The 13829-nt window shown below is 48.1% G+C and overlaps 1 protein-coding gene across 1 annotated transcript in view; it reads left to right on the top strand.

The window, feature by feature from the left end:
* The first annotated feature begins 3311 nt into the window (after positions 1 to 3311).
* The window catches only part of LOC139049716 (uncharacterized), a 50514-nt gene continuing 39996 nt past the window's right edge, over positions 3312 to 13829 (top strand). The window contains exons 1-2 of the mRNA XM_070525466.1: positions 3312 to 3496; positions 4572 to 4669. Of these exons, the coding sequence (XP_070381567.1) occupies positions 3404 to 3496; positions 4572 to 4669 (191 nt within the window). The 5' untranslated portion in view covers positions 3312 to 3403. The remainder of the gene's footprint in view (positions 3497 to 4571; positions 4670 to 13829) is intronic.

Raw genomic sequence — 13829 nt, 5'->3', positions numbered from 1 at the left:
TGAGTCGCATTGCCGCGGCCGCTTTGCCCGTGAGCTTGTTGACCGTTTTACCGTTGACTCGGTTTCGCTGGATGAGCAGCCCAAGCACTCGAATCTTCTTGACCTCCGGTATCACTTGTCCTCCCGCTGTCTTGACCGTGATCTTGGGACGCTCGTACTTGGCTTCCATATTCTTTCTTTTCCTGCCCACTTTTGTCGGTGGAATCACCAGCAGTTATGACTTGGTCGGAGAGCGAATGAGTCCAGACCCGTCCAGCTGCTCCTCGATGGCGTTGACCACTACTTGCAGCGCTGTCTCGATGAGTGCGTCGCTTCCTTCCGGTACTCATAGCGTAACGTCGTTGGCATAGATGGTGTGCCGGACTCCAACTACTCTTTCTAGCCGGTTGGCCACCCTGATCATCACGAGGGTGAAGAGTAGCGGGGAAATCACCGAGCCATGCGGAGTTCCGACGTTGCCCAGCTTCTTCTCTTTGATCTGCAGGTCTCCCGCGCAGATTTCGGTGGTCCGTTCTGTCAGGAAGTCTGATGTACTGGTGTGCCCTTCTGCCCATGTTTAGCCTGGATACTTGGGCCAGGATAGCCGAGTGCCTCACTTTATCGAAGGCGCTGTGCAGGTCCAGCCGGAGTATGGCCCTGTTGTCCTTGATGCGCGTCGTGTCGTCGATGATCTCGTTCTTCAGTAAGATCATGACATCTTGCGTCCCGAGCTTCTTCCGAAACCCGATGATGGAATTTGGGTAACGTTCCGATTCTTCCAGGTAACACTGCCACCTGTTTATGAGAACTTACTCGAGGACCTTTACCACAAACGAAGTGAGCGAGATTGGCCTGAGGTTCTCTATGTTTGGCGGTTTGCCAGGCTTGGGGATTAGGATCGTCTTGGTTGCTTTCCATGGCTTGGGCAGCTTTTCTTCTTGCCAGCACTTGTTGTAGATGTTCGTGAGCGTTTCGATGGCCGCTTCGTTGAGGTTCTGGAGCGCTCTGTTGGTCACTCGATCGGGACCAGCGGCGGACCTGCCATTGAGATTCTGCAGGGCAACTCTGACTTCCCACGTCTGGAAGTCTCGATTTAGCGTCTCGTTCTCATTGCCTTGGTAATCCGGTGTCTTTCCGTGGGGGTGGTCGGTAGGTACTTGGCGTCCAAGCGCTCCTTGACCTCGTCTTCCCCGTGTTTGCAGATTGCCTTGTGTAGGATCCTTGCCAGGTTTTTGTGTCGGGGGGCCTTGGTCTTGGTTTCGTCAAGGAGGTGCAGCAGCATGTTCCATGTCTTGCCCTTGTGCAAATGTCCGTCGGCTTCGTTGCAGGCCTCGTTCTACTGTTGGGTGCATGTCACCCTGCAGTGGACCTCGATCTGCCTTTTGAGCTCGGCAATCTTCTTCCTTTCACTTCGGTTGGTTCGTCGCTTCTGCCACCTCGCCTTTATGGACTGTTTGGCATCTATCAGGTGGGCCAGCCAACTGTCCATCTTGTCTATCTGTTCGTCGGCCTCCAGCTCTTTGATGGCTCCTTCCGTCGTCTCAAAGACGTTGGCCGCCCATTGCTCGATGTCCATAATGTCCAGTTGCACCGCGGGTAGCGCCTTTCGAAAGGCGTCCCAGACCGCAATGCGATGCTTCCTCATGCCACTGTTGCCTTGGCCTTCGAGCGGTACGACGACCTCCACGATGTAGAAATCGCTGCCCAGCTCTTGGCCCGTGTTTCTCCATTTTGCTTCTCTCGATCCTCCGTCTCTCGATCCACCTCTCGATCCACCAATGGAGGATCAAGAGGCTAGTACAAAAATAAATATAGAAGTTTTACCCGGTCAGCCTCACTGGCAACACAACATCACAAGAAAATCCGAATATGACATTGATGTGGGACCAGCGCAGACGCCTTTCCTCGAGCAGTGGTTGCTTCTGGCATTGCAAGGCGGCACGTTTAAAACACCACAGCGTACGTTGTACGCTGTCAGGATGCTCACGTGACCATAAAAGGCGCAATTGACGCATTCAAGCACAAAAGTCGTGGACATGCAACGCGAAAACACGTCCAGAAACCCGGGCCGACATGAATCCCACGTCTGCCTTTCGAGTCAGCTTCGGAGTCGCACGTAACTTTTTTCCCGCGATTTCAAGCACCGCTATTGCACTCAACCCTTCGTTATCGCCGAAGTGATAACAGCGAACACACACGAAGCTGAGAGACAGCGAGCGTCAAGCAAGCCTAAAACATCTTTTGGAAGGCAGCAGGCAAAGAAATTACAATTCAAATAAACTGCGGCGCTTGAAGCAGGTAATATAGGTTAAAGCCGTAGGCAGTGACGCTAGTCGCCGCCACCGCGAAGAGCCTCTGGGGAAGCGGCCACGTGACCAACCGAGTTCGGTGGGCCTGAGCTAATATGCTAACCGGGCAGGCGCTGTGCCATCTCTAATGTCAAGCGGTGAGGGGTGCTTTTTAAAACCGCCTGTACTAGGTTTCTACAAAGGAAAAAAAAGATTTTATTACGTAACAAGATCACACCACGTGGCTTTTATGATACGGCAGGTAGCGACCACAGTAAAATTTTGAAATTTTGCTATGCTGCCACATATATGGGAGTAAACATTCAGGGATGGACAGTTTTGGGGCAAAAAACCCACGAAAATTTTCAAACAGGCAAATTTTTGTTTACAGTGTCGATCGTGTGGGGCGAGTAATAAGTTTTCGTGTCTTGCTGATGGCCGGGAAGGCACGTGATCGCTTTGCTAAAACGTAATGCGCAAGAGAAACAGTAATACAACGTTTAATTATCCGCTTTACGAGACCTTTGTTTCGAACAGAGTCTATGATGTGCGTTTATCTGCAAAATTTGTTCTATTTTCGCGCTGTGATAACCGGTAAGGGCGTTCTTTCTTGATAAATGAAGAAATCATAGGAAAAAAAGTAAATAAGAAGGAAAGAAAGACAGATGATTTGGAAGTTCTACACTTTGCACCATAAATGAAAATGGAGACATTATAGTCCAATAATACTGATAATTAGCGCCATACTAGTATCATGGCTTCTAATTCGCGAATACGAGAAGTGACATCATTATGGCTATGAACGATCAGTAAATTTGGCGCTTGAAGTACGGCAAAAAGATCGAGCTATTCGCGACTACAAAAGTTATGGCAGCGTCAACTACCATGGGTTAGCATCAATTGATGAGGCTGCCGCACAGTTAACCTTGCACAATGCTCTGAACGAACCTACGGAGCTCGAGAAGCTATGCCCATTCATCCAAACTGAAAAATTGCCCCTTTGTGTGCTGTTGCCAAGGGAGCGCGAGCGCTGCTTTCAGAACTCTCCCAGAATAGCCAGCGGAGTTTACTCAGCCCCGAACGCTCCTTAGCAGTTTTTCAACTCGCGCACTGTTCTATATTAAACCGAAGTAGACATGGCTAAGTTCAAGCTCCACGACATGCGGCAGGACTATTTGCAATATATGCTCGACATCATGCACATGGAAGGACACCACTATTTCTATCACGTAAGCTGTACAGATGCTTACTTCTCCCTTATTCCGTCTGTCATATTCCCTTTCCCTCCCCCCCCCTGTGCAGCGTAGCAAACCGGAATCTCATCCAGTTAACATCACTTCCTTTCCCATCGCGTTTACCTCTCTCTCTCTCTCTACGAACAGGCATGAAGGAAAATTGAGGAGGCGAACGATAATAGCGATGCGCTGTAAGTTAAAGAATGTGGAAAATGGAAAGCAAGGTTCTTTGCAGAAGAACCTAAGGTATACGATGCTGTAGCGCACACTGGGAAGTGGACACGTAAACGTTTATTTGATAGTTAAACCCTCGATCGATTATAGTGCCAGAGTAAACACCCAACGGACTGGAATGCATGCAGGTGCTGCAATAGCTATAGGGCGAAGGAGCCGGTTAAGGAGATCTGTTACGCTTGAAACAGTATATGCGTGTTTACTTATGTTACTGTGGTATAGGAGGTGACGTTTCCTTTAAAGGCGCTTAAGTGATTTATTTTTGATATATGTATGTAAAATGTATGTATATGTATGTATGTATGTATGATATATGTATGTATGTATATATGTATGTATGTATGTTTGTATCTGGTGAAAAATTGCGCGGCACCGGGATTCGAACCACGGACCTCTTTGCACGCGAGGCGGGTGTTCTACCTCTACGCCACCACTGCACCGGAGCTGCTAAGCACAACCAAAGACAGAGTGATAACGCGTGCGCCGCTACCATGGCGCATGCCTAGCTGTGACGCCTTCTCACCTAGGCGCGCGACATATCAATCTCTTTTGTCTCGTGCACTCCCGAACAAACGAGAACCATGAGAGCAGCACGCATGGTTCCCCACGTACGCACGGAAGCATCGGATGCGTTCGTATACGCAGCGGCCGCGTAGGCCTCTCGCACCGTTCGCGTTGCATTCGGCGCATGCGCACTTTGCAGGACGTAGCGATCTTGCGTACGCAATGCCTTTACGTAAGCAACTTACACTATACTAAAACTGTCTATTATTACAAAGCATTGCTTGTTTTCTGATTTGCTTGTGTTCTAATTCATCGTTCCTATTTTGTCCAGGATGACGCGCAATATAGAGACGAGCTGAAAGTGAAAGGGCCAGACAAGTTGTTCATAGGCTTCACTATTCGCCTTTTCCTCTACAACAAGGACCAATCGTAAGCTCCCGTTAATGTTTCGCACCAGCGGAAGCTCTTGGTGAACCGACGGACCTTTAAACAAAAGCTAATAGATTTCTTTGGTTGTTACACCGTTTCCCCGATTCCGGCGGGCGGACTGTCTGCTATGACAGAATAAAGAGAGAGTAACGAGACGTAGAGAAGAGCGCTGTCATGGAGGTGGAGCCCTAGGAGAGAATTTGGGTCAACGGGATAGAAGGAATGGTGGCGGTGTCCTGATTGGTCTAAGAGGCGCCGACGTCTCACAAGGGCTTTAACTCTGTGTGTCGGTGATCCAGTGGCCGTGCATGCTGCTGCGACGACTGGCAGAATAGCAACAGAAATTGGAAATGCGACGCGGGCTCAGTATCAACGGTATGCAACAATGACCGCACAGGAACGGGAAGAAACGATGCCAAAACAAATTTCGGAAATAATTCAGAGGATTCAGAAAGCTATTCGCTTACTCTGGCAGTCATTATGGATGGCTTCTGCGTAACATTTACTTCGGATGATTCTTTTCTGTACCAAGTGTTTCACGTAACCTGAAGCCAGATTTGAGGAAAAGTGCTACAGTGCGACCATTCCTTTTTTTTCTGAGTATGGATATAGTCAACTAACTCGTTATGTTGAGTACTCTACATAACAAGCTGGCATGCAGCTACATTGCTCTCGGAGGTCTTTTACATGAGATCAGCACACGCTAAAAGTTTCGGGGAGTGCACAAACTACACACAGAGGTCTCCTAAAGACCGTTTCTCCAGCCGTGATCCCTTGCTAGGGAAAGAGTGCATGTCATATTAGGCCGGTCCGTTGGTCATGCAGACGTCGAGGAGGTGAAGGTTAACACAAAGCGACCGCGCCGCCTTGGAGAAATAGAAAACAACTTTATTGAGGAAAACAATGGCTTTGAGATGCTTAGTAGGCTGGCTAATTGGACAAGTTGGCAATTGATAATCGTAAACGTACAACTGGAAGGTTACACGGGGACAAGACGAGTGAAACGCGCAAGCGCAGAATGCCAACTGAAGTTTTATTATACATGGGCCGAATTTACACTTGTCCTTGTGTCTCGCCTCGCACACGTTTACCCTACATGCTCTAGACTCACGATTTGAGATGCTCGTGGAAAGGGGAAGCAAGTACACCATACTCATTGCGCCAGCGACGAGAGGGACCGACGTACAACACAAGCCACCATAAGGTATACCGCTCCCAGAAATTCCCATTGATGTCACAGGCAAGTCGCTCGGTGAGAAAAGACACGCGGAATCATGAAGGAATGCCGTATTTGTCAGCCTTTCAGCATCCACGTTAACTCAGCGCAATTTCGTTCGACGTCAGTACTACAATGATCTCGGCCCCCGCTGTTCAGCGAATGGCTGCGCACATGCATCCTTGGTCCACAGACTACACTCGAGCGACTGCAATTGTTAACGACTGTAAGAAGTAGTTAACGCAAATACAACAGAATTGTTCGTTCATCTATCAAATAACCTTTTTTTTGACCTCTAAATTGCCGCAATCAAAGCAGTTTCTTTTGCATTACGCTTTTTCATTGTTATTTATTTACGTATTGCACTGTTGTAAGTTGATGTTTATTTCTGTTACGTATAGTGTTACAATGATGTACGTACGGGCTCGTCCACTCTTACGGAGAACACGGCTCACCGTGGCCGCGCTCCGCGGGGCGCCAGTGCGTCCGGCGCGGCCGCGCATCGAAGCGAAGCGGCGCAGGCGCACACGGACCCAGGGGAGGCGCCTCGCGTCGTCTGCTACAGCGCTGGAGCGCGCCGCTCTGGCTTTGCTGTAAAGTACACTCCGCTAGACCCAGGTGACTGAGCGACCGAGGCGGCGTGGCGGGAAGGCGCACTTCACTAACTGGAGCATTTTCCAGCTGGTTCGGTCTACAGCTTGTGAACAACCTGCTTAATGAATATACATTAACAGAAACAAGCTTATCACCACATAAATCACTTAGCATATTTTTAATAAGTGATGAGGGTGAAAATACAGTCATTTCATCGGGCTCTTTATTAGGCTGGGACCATTTTATTTTACTCTCACTGCACTATACTCACATTTACTCACATTTTACGCTCACAGCCGCCTTTTTGTTCTTTCCTTCCCTCCTCTCTCTCCCTGTGATCTTTGTTTCCCCTTTCCCATTCCCCCGGTGTAGGGTAGCCAACCGGACGTTATTCTGGTTACCCTCCCTGCCTTCTACTTTTCTCTTCCCTCCTCCTCCTCACAGCACTTGGTGTAGTGCATACCGAGAAACCTATTAGGCGCGCTCTTCTTCGTTGGAGTCATCATGTGATGAGCCTAGCGCGCCATTTCGCGCATGTTTTGATGCTAGAACTAATTTGCCTAATTGACCTAAGGAAGCGACCGAAACCCGCAATAAATTCCACAGAAAGTTAGAGAGCGATTGGTCAAGCATGCATCATCATGTTTGCCATCGATTTTACCATCAAGGAGGGCAATAATATTACTTCGACAGCAACTAAGAAGTGACATCCGCTACTTCGTGACTTTCTTATTGACGCGTTAATGTTGCTGGTAGGGATGCATGGAGCGTTTTACGCGATGTAGGAAAGGGCTCTTCCCGGCATAGCAACTGATTTGACGGCAATATTACTCCCCCTTTTCATTTTTCTACATCATATAAAAAAAAAACTTCATTTTTGTGGTCACAGATTGGTTAAAATCGCCGAAGCGGTGCCGCTCCTTTGACGGCTACCTGACGCGAGAAGTCGCATTCTTATTTAGAGGAATCATCAGTCAGTTATTTGATTACGTTAATTAGGTGGAGTGAAACATGTGGCGCCGTCGTTTTTTTGGTTGTTTGTTTTTTTCTCCTTGGAGTCGAAGCACGCCGCATGCGAATGCCCTGTCTGTCCGTTTTGAATAGGTAATTGAAGTGGAGAATCTATAATCTACATGTCTGTTTTCTAGCTTAAATTACGTCTTGCCGGGTAATTAAGTCGTTACTCGGTTGTATTTCATTTCAGTACTTCCTCAGAATAGGTCATATGCATTATCATATTCTCACTAGCATATAATTGTGTGGTATGCGTCCCGAAGCGGCACATGGCCTCTGCGTTCCGCCATATAGGTGGGCATCGGATAAATTTGGGGAACAGGAGGAATTGATTTCTTTTTTTTTAGGGGTTATGAGGACGGCGAGGCTGAGTAGATAAAACCCAAATATGAATACGGCACAGGAAGCCTTGCCTTGGACAAGCGATGCTGTTGTCGTCGTGGGGAAGTGGCCGGTCCGTGTGTAGGACGAACGCGGCCACGATAATTAAACCGGCGGTCATGAGGCCGGCCCTGTGTCGTCTGCCGACAACATGCCGGTGGTCGGCCAATGGGCTCGACATTTGTAAAAGCCAAGCCCGGCCCAAGCCAGATTGCTATGTTTGGGCCAGTCTACTTTTTAACTCTCTACTGCCGAGTCCCCCCCCCCCACCTTTTTTTTGCTTAGGTCATGCTACTCCATTTTAGCTTAATATGCTGATGCGGTGCAGCCAACGGCTGCTCAAGTGAGTGACTGGCCGCTCACGAGTTAAAGATTCTGGCATGACTCGTCAAATCGAAAGACACCAGAGGTGTTTCCATTACACGCATTTCTGTCGACTTGCATGATGAATTGCATTTTGTTCGGTTGCCGGTTGCCGTGGCACTTCGGCGATAAAAACGCTGAAACAGTGCAGGATTTTATTTCCCCGGTGCACTTTCGGAAACTAGCCATGTCGCGGGTACCGGAAAAAGAAAGACGACGCATTGTAGATCTGTGCCTACAAAACTATTCTCAACGATTTATATCGTAGATAACAAAAAAGCCACTGAAAACTGAATCGAATCGTCCAGGCTTACAAGAAGGATGGAAGAATTGCGGATGCTTCCCGTAAAGCCCGGCAAACAGTGACCACTGAAGCTGAATACATGACCATTGTTGCGGCGGCTGCTGCAAACCCGACCTCCATCGCTCGGGAAATTAAGAACAGCCTCTGGCTGGGTGACGTCTCTAGCACGACTATCAAGCGTCGCCACTACGCCCCAGCCTAATAAAGAGCGCGAAGAAATGACTGTATTTTTACCCCCATCACTTATTAAAAACATGCTAAGTGATTTATGTGGTGATAAGCTTGTTTCTGTTAATGTATATTCATTAAGCAGGCTGTTCACAAGCTGTAGACCGAATCAGCTGGAAAATCCTCCAGTTAGTGAAGTGCGCCTTCCCGCAACGCCGCCTCGGTAAGTCACCTGGGTCTAGCGCAGTCTACAGCAAAGCCGGAGCGGCGCGCTCCAGCGCTGTAGCAGACGACGCGAAGCGCCTCCCCGAGGTCCGTGTGCGCCTGCACCGCTTCGCTTCGATGCGCCGCCGTGCCGGACGCACTGGCGCCCCGCGGAGCGCGGCCACGGTGAGCCGTGATCGCCCAAAGAGTGGACGAGCCTGTACATGTTTTGTTGCCTTCTTAATTGCTAATTGGCAGTTGTAATTTACGTTGTTGTATGTAGCCACTCCTGCTTAGGCCCGAATGGGGCCTGCAGTATTTGTAAATAAATAAAAAAGAATGCACTGCTTCCAGGGTCCGCAAACAACATTAATATTGTTGCTTGGACACACATGTTGCGCTGATGTCAGGAATAGGCCAGCCAAGTCACCAGCCTTCGTTACGAGCATAACGAAGGACGGAAGAGCGAACCCGAAGCGCTGCCGGGGGCAAAAGATGCGAGGAGAAAAGCGGAAGAGGAGTGTATGATGAAAGCGCGAGGAGAAATGTGTGGCGACGATGCCCACGAGATGGCTCCAGCTTAGCTGGGAGGCCTATCTGCGGCAGCTGGTGTGAAACGAGCCTACGCGTCACCAACGCCTCTCGTGATCTCCAGATTGGCGAGAGCCAGCGCGTTTGCAAAGTGCAGCACGAGACAGATTGCGCGTGCCAGCTAATATGTCGCGAAAAGAAAACACGTCTGTCTCTCTGTGTTTGTCTCTAACCGTTTTCCAGCCAGGCTGGCTGTGTTCCACTCCGCGTGTGCCGCTTTTCAGTGAACGTGTGCGACGCCAACTTGGGTCACGGGATGTGTTGCCCATTGCTGTATGTTCCGCTGGATGTCCGCCACTGGATATGTGTCTTAGGCATGGGTCCAAGCATGAACAATTGTTCATTCATGTCCACGGACACGAGGTCCACCAGAACCTAGCAATGGCTGTCCTAGAACCTAGCAATGGCCTGGCTGTTACCCGACAAAGGGGGGAAGCCTGAGTAGATTTGTAGTCAGGTCGCTCTGCAGACAGACGGCGCCACTTGAAATACCTGTTTATTCTTTCACTGCGTGAAGAATTAACGTAGTTGTAAGTCTCTGTAGATATTTCTTTAGATATTGATGTATGTCTCCTGCATTCCTTGGTAACTCGATGCCTATGACTACTGGTATATGCCCTGAATCAAACGTTTTTAATAAATTATGAAAACCGTATATCGAGGTTCATTGCACTGTGCAGATATTTCAATTACCTGTTTGATGACATGGTCGATGATCGATCGTAAAATATTTCTTCTGGAATCCAGCCCGCGCTCTCTTGGTTGAAGTCAAGTGTTGCCATCATTCGATTGGGAATTATCTTGGTGAATTTCCACAAAATACTGAAAACGAGCCAGTGGGCCTATAATTGAATTATTTGATGTAGGTCTTCGTATAGATTAGTACGTTGGCATTCTTCCAGCTATCGGCACACTTCCAGGCACTGAGTATACTCCATGCTACGCGACTTGAACTGAAAAGCCAGCGGCCCCTTATAGGTAAGGGGCCGCTACCCTTTCAAGTATATTATCTCCGCCATCTTTGATTAGACGAACTGTTATTCCGTCTTGCCGCTTTTCCCCGGTACAAGTAGTGGAAGGCCCTTCTAACTTCATCTCTAATAATGATTTAAGATTAATAATAATTGAGCCCTGCTTCAAATTAAGTTTGCGTGGTGGCTCTGGGTACTGTACACGTCAGTATCGAATTGCCCCCCCCCCCCCCCTGCTGATTTTACTATATCACCAAGATTGCTGATATTACGCTGGTTATTTTTCACTGCATACCTCTGATATTGTCGCATGTGGAGTTTTTCTGGCACGATTTCATGCTTCACACATCTTGTATTCCGTCCTGAATGTTTCCCACGTTATAACCTCGAATATCGCTCACTTTCTTCTAGTTTATCAGTTTCGACAGTGCCGTGGATACTATGTATCCTATTGCAAAGTTAGACTTTCAGAGCTTGTAGTTTTATTAGGTGCTTTGGTACTTGGCAGAGCTTATTATTTGGTTGCCTCGGAGCCGTACCTCCAACTTCAATTTCGCTAGCTGAAATCAGCCTAGTTAGGGTTACCTCCGTTACCTCCATGTTACCTTCATTTTCCTGTTCTGAAGCCACATAATTGCTAGTGAGGACCAGCCTGAATAAGTCTGGCTTTACTCGTACGGCATCTAAGTTGATTTGCATATTCTTGGCTAATTCTGCTCTTTCGTTCTTCTAATTGAGAGCAACCTTACCCCTCCCTTATCTATGGTCCTGCACTATGCTAGTATCGGCAGCGAGTATGAAATCCATTTTATTGCTTGTTTCGGCATTATAGTTTTTCCAGGTCACCTTTCTGTTTCTGTGCTTCGTGAAGAAGGTATTTATTATTGGGAGTCAATATATTCCTTTCCGTGAATTATACCAACACCACTCTTCTAGTGTTCATAAAATCGATGCTGCAATGCCAATTAGTTGCTTGTCTTCAAGCCTTCATCCCTCCCCCCCCCCACCCCCATACACACACACTTTTACATCGTAATCATCCATGACCATGGATATTGAGTTCGCACCTTTTGTAATAGTAATTCAAGATCTTCATAAAACTGTTCTATTTCTTCATCATCATGAAATGGAGGTTGGAGCGTCTGCTAGTGACACCATGATTCCAAATCCCCTATTTAGCTTTATTACAATGGCAGCTACCCTGTCGTTTGGGCTGTAGAATTTAGCAAAGTTGCATGATATATCATTATGAATTAGAAATCCTACCCCGTATTCTTTCTTATCTAGAAGACATCAGAAGCAGAGGACGTGGTGTTTAGTCAGCACAGAATTAACTTCACCAGTTCTTTTAACTTCAGCGAGGCGAATGATATCCGAAGCAACGCCAAGGATATATATGTCTTGGAAGGATATATGATATATATATGTATGTCGAGTTAGGCATGCTAAGATAGCCTAACTCGAGAAGTTTCACGTGTTAAATGTTGCCAGGTTCAGTTCCCAGTAGCGGACTGCCCGAATCCAAATCATAGCAACTTCTGCGGCGTGGCAGGTCTGACCACCGCCTTGGTCAGGTGTGTCGCAGTTGCTGGGGACCGAGGGGTGTGCCTTAATCAATAGAGTGGTAAGGGTGGTAGTGGCGGAATACTACAGCAGAGAGGCCAATTCTTGTTCGAGTAAGGGAGCATCTCCATTTAAGCTTAGTGCGCCGTCCTATTTTGGTTGCACTTGTACCATTATAGCACCACTGGCGCTCGGTATTTTATTTTTCAATATCCAGCGCCGCTCCTAGTTTGAAAAGTCTAGTGGACTGGACAAGGATTCGAAACAGACCTTTAGATTGGAAGACCGGTGTTGAACTTCTGCTCCACGCCACCACTTTAATACATGTTCACCATCATTGCATCCATATATAAGATACGGGTTCAATTCCGCGCAGCGCCGGAGAAATTTTAGAAAATTTTTGCTGTCACTGCAAAGCGGCGCATAATCATGAGCATACACCGAGTAACAAAGTAGCCCATGCTGAGTGAAGAAAGGTGGAATCATAAGGGTTCACCGATAATCTTAGAAGAGCGGGACATGCACAGTGGTACATACTTAGTGACCCAATCTTTCGTCTCAACACCACAAAGGTGTTAATTGAAATTCGCCACGTATAAAACTACCATCTCTGCTATCCAGGCGTCAACGCAGCGTGGACACCGACTTTCGAAGGGTACAACGTAAGGCGCTCACCCTAGCATTACCTAGAAACCTGAGAAAAGTATGGAAAGAAGGGGGGCAACGACGACGAACAAGGTGTCGCCGGTTGCTTTCTCGCCACAGATTCCAGACCTGTCTCTTCAGAGTTGCGGGTTGTTGAGAGCATGAGCGCGGTATCGCAACCGAGTGAACGATTATGATTTGCTTCCGGACAGTCTTCAGGTTCCCTAGTGGTCTCACCTAGGGAAGACGGCGGTAATTAAAGCGGAGACTTTTCGTGAATTGGAGAGAGGGTGCTGACGTGAACTTGAAAGTTTAGCTTGCTCCAGCGTTGAGTAGGCTTCCGTAACTGGAGCCATGTAACTAAGCCACAAAAACCTCTTTTCCTTCATTTTCTGCAATCGGAAGCAGTAGTCGAAGGGCTTGGTGCATTCCATGCCCTTTACGCCGCCTTAGCCGCGACACCATGTGGGCATCAAAGGGCTCATTGAAGAACACATACCGAGTGGCCGACACAACCAGTGCCCTAAGTTAGCGTCAAAGAGGTTAATTGGAGAGAAGAACATATCAATTGTCACATACGCAGAGGACGCAAATTGGCGTGAAACAGGTTCACTGAAGCGCTGCACATACCCAGAAGCACACACCGAGTGACCGAAGTTGGCATCAAAGAGTTTAATTGAAATGCAGTGCCTACCGAGCTTCGCAAACCGACTGTGCCAAGGTGCGAAGTTCACTCGAGCGCGGCAAACGCCCACTAACAGAGACCGAGTACCCCAAGATAGCCTCGACGCAGTTCACTGAAGAGTGGCACTTAACGAGCCACCCAAGTTGGCGCCTACTTAGTTTAAAGAAGAGGAGCACATACCCAGTGGCACATACCGAGTGCCCCGAGTTAACGCCAAAGTTAAAATTAAATTTTGGGACTTTACGTGGCGAAACCACTTGCTGATTATGAGGCACGCCGTAGTGGAGGACTCCGGAAATTTCGACCACCTATGGTTATTTAACGTGCACCTAAATCTAAGTACACGAGTGTTTTCGCATTTCGCCCCCATCGAAATGCGGCCGCCGTGGCCAGGATTCGATTCCGTGACCGCGTGCTCAGCAGCCCAACACCATAGCCACTGAGCAACCACGGCGAGTTAA

Source organism: Dermacentor albipictus, chromosome 9 (assembly GCF_038994185.2).
Source record: "Dermacentor albipictus isolate Rhodes 1998 colony chromosome 9, USDA_Dalb.pri_finalv2, whole genome shotgun sequence".
NCBI lineage: Eukaryota > Metazoa > Arthropoda > Arachnida > Ixodida > Ixodidae > Dermacentor > Dermacentor albipictus.
This window is presented reverse-complemented; position numbering and strand designations above follow the sequence as displayed.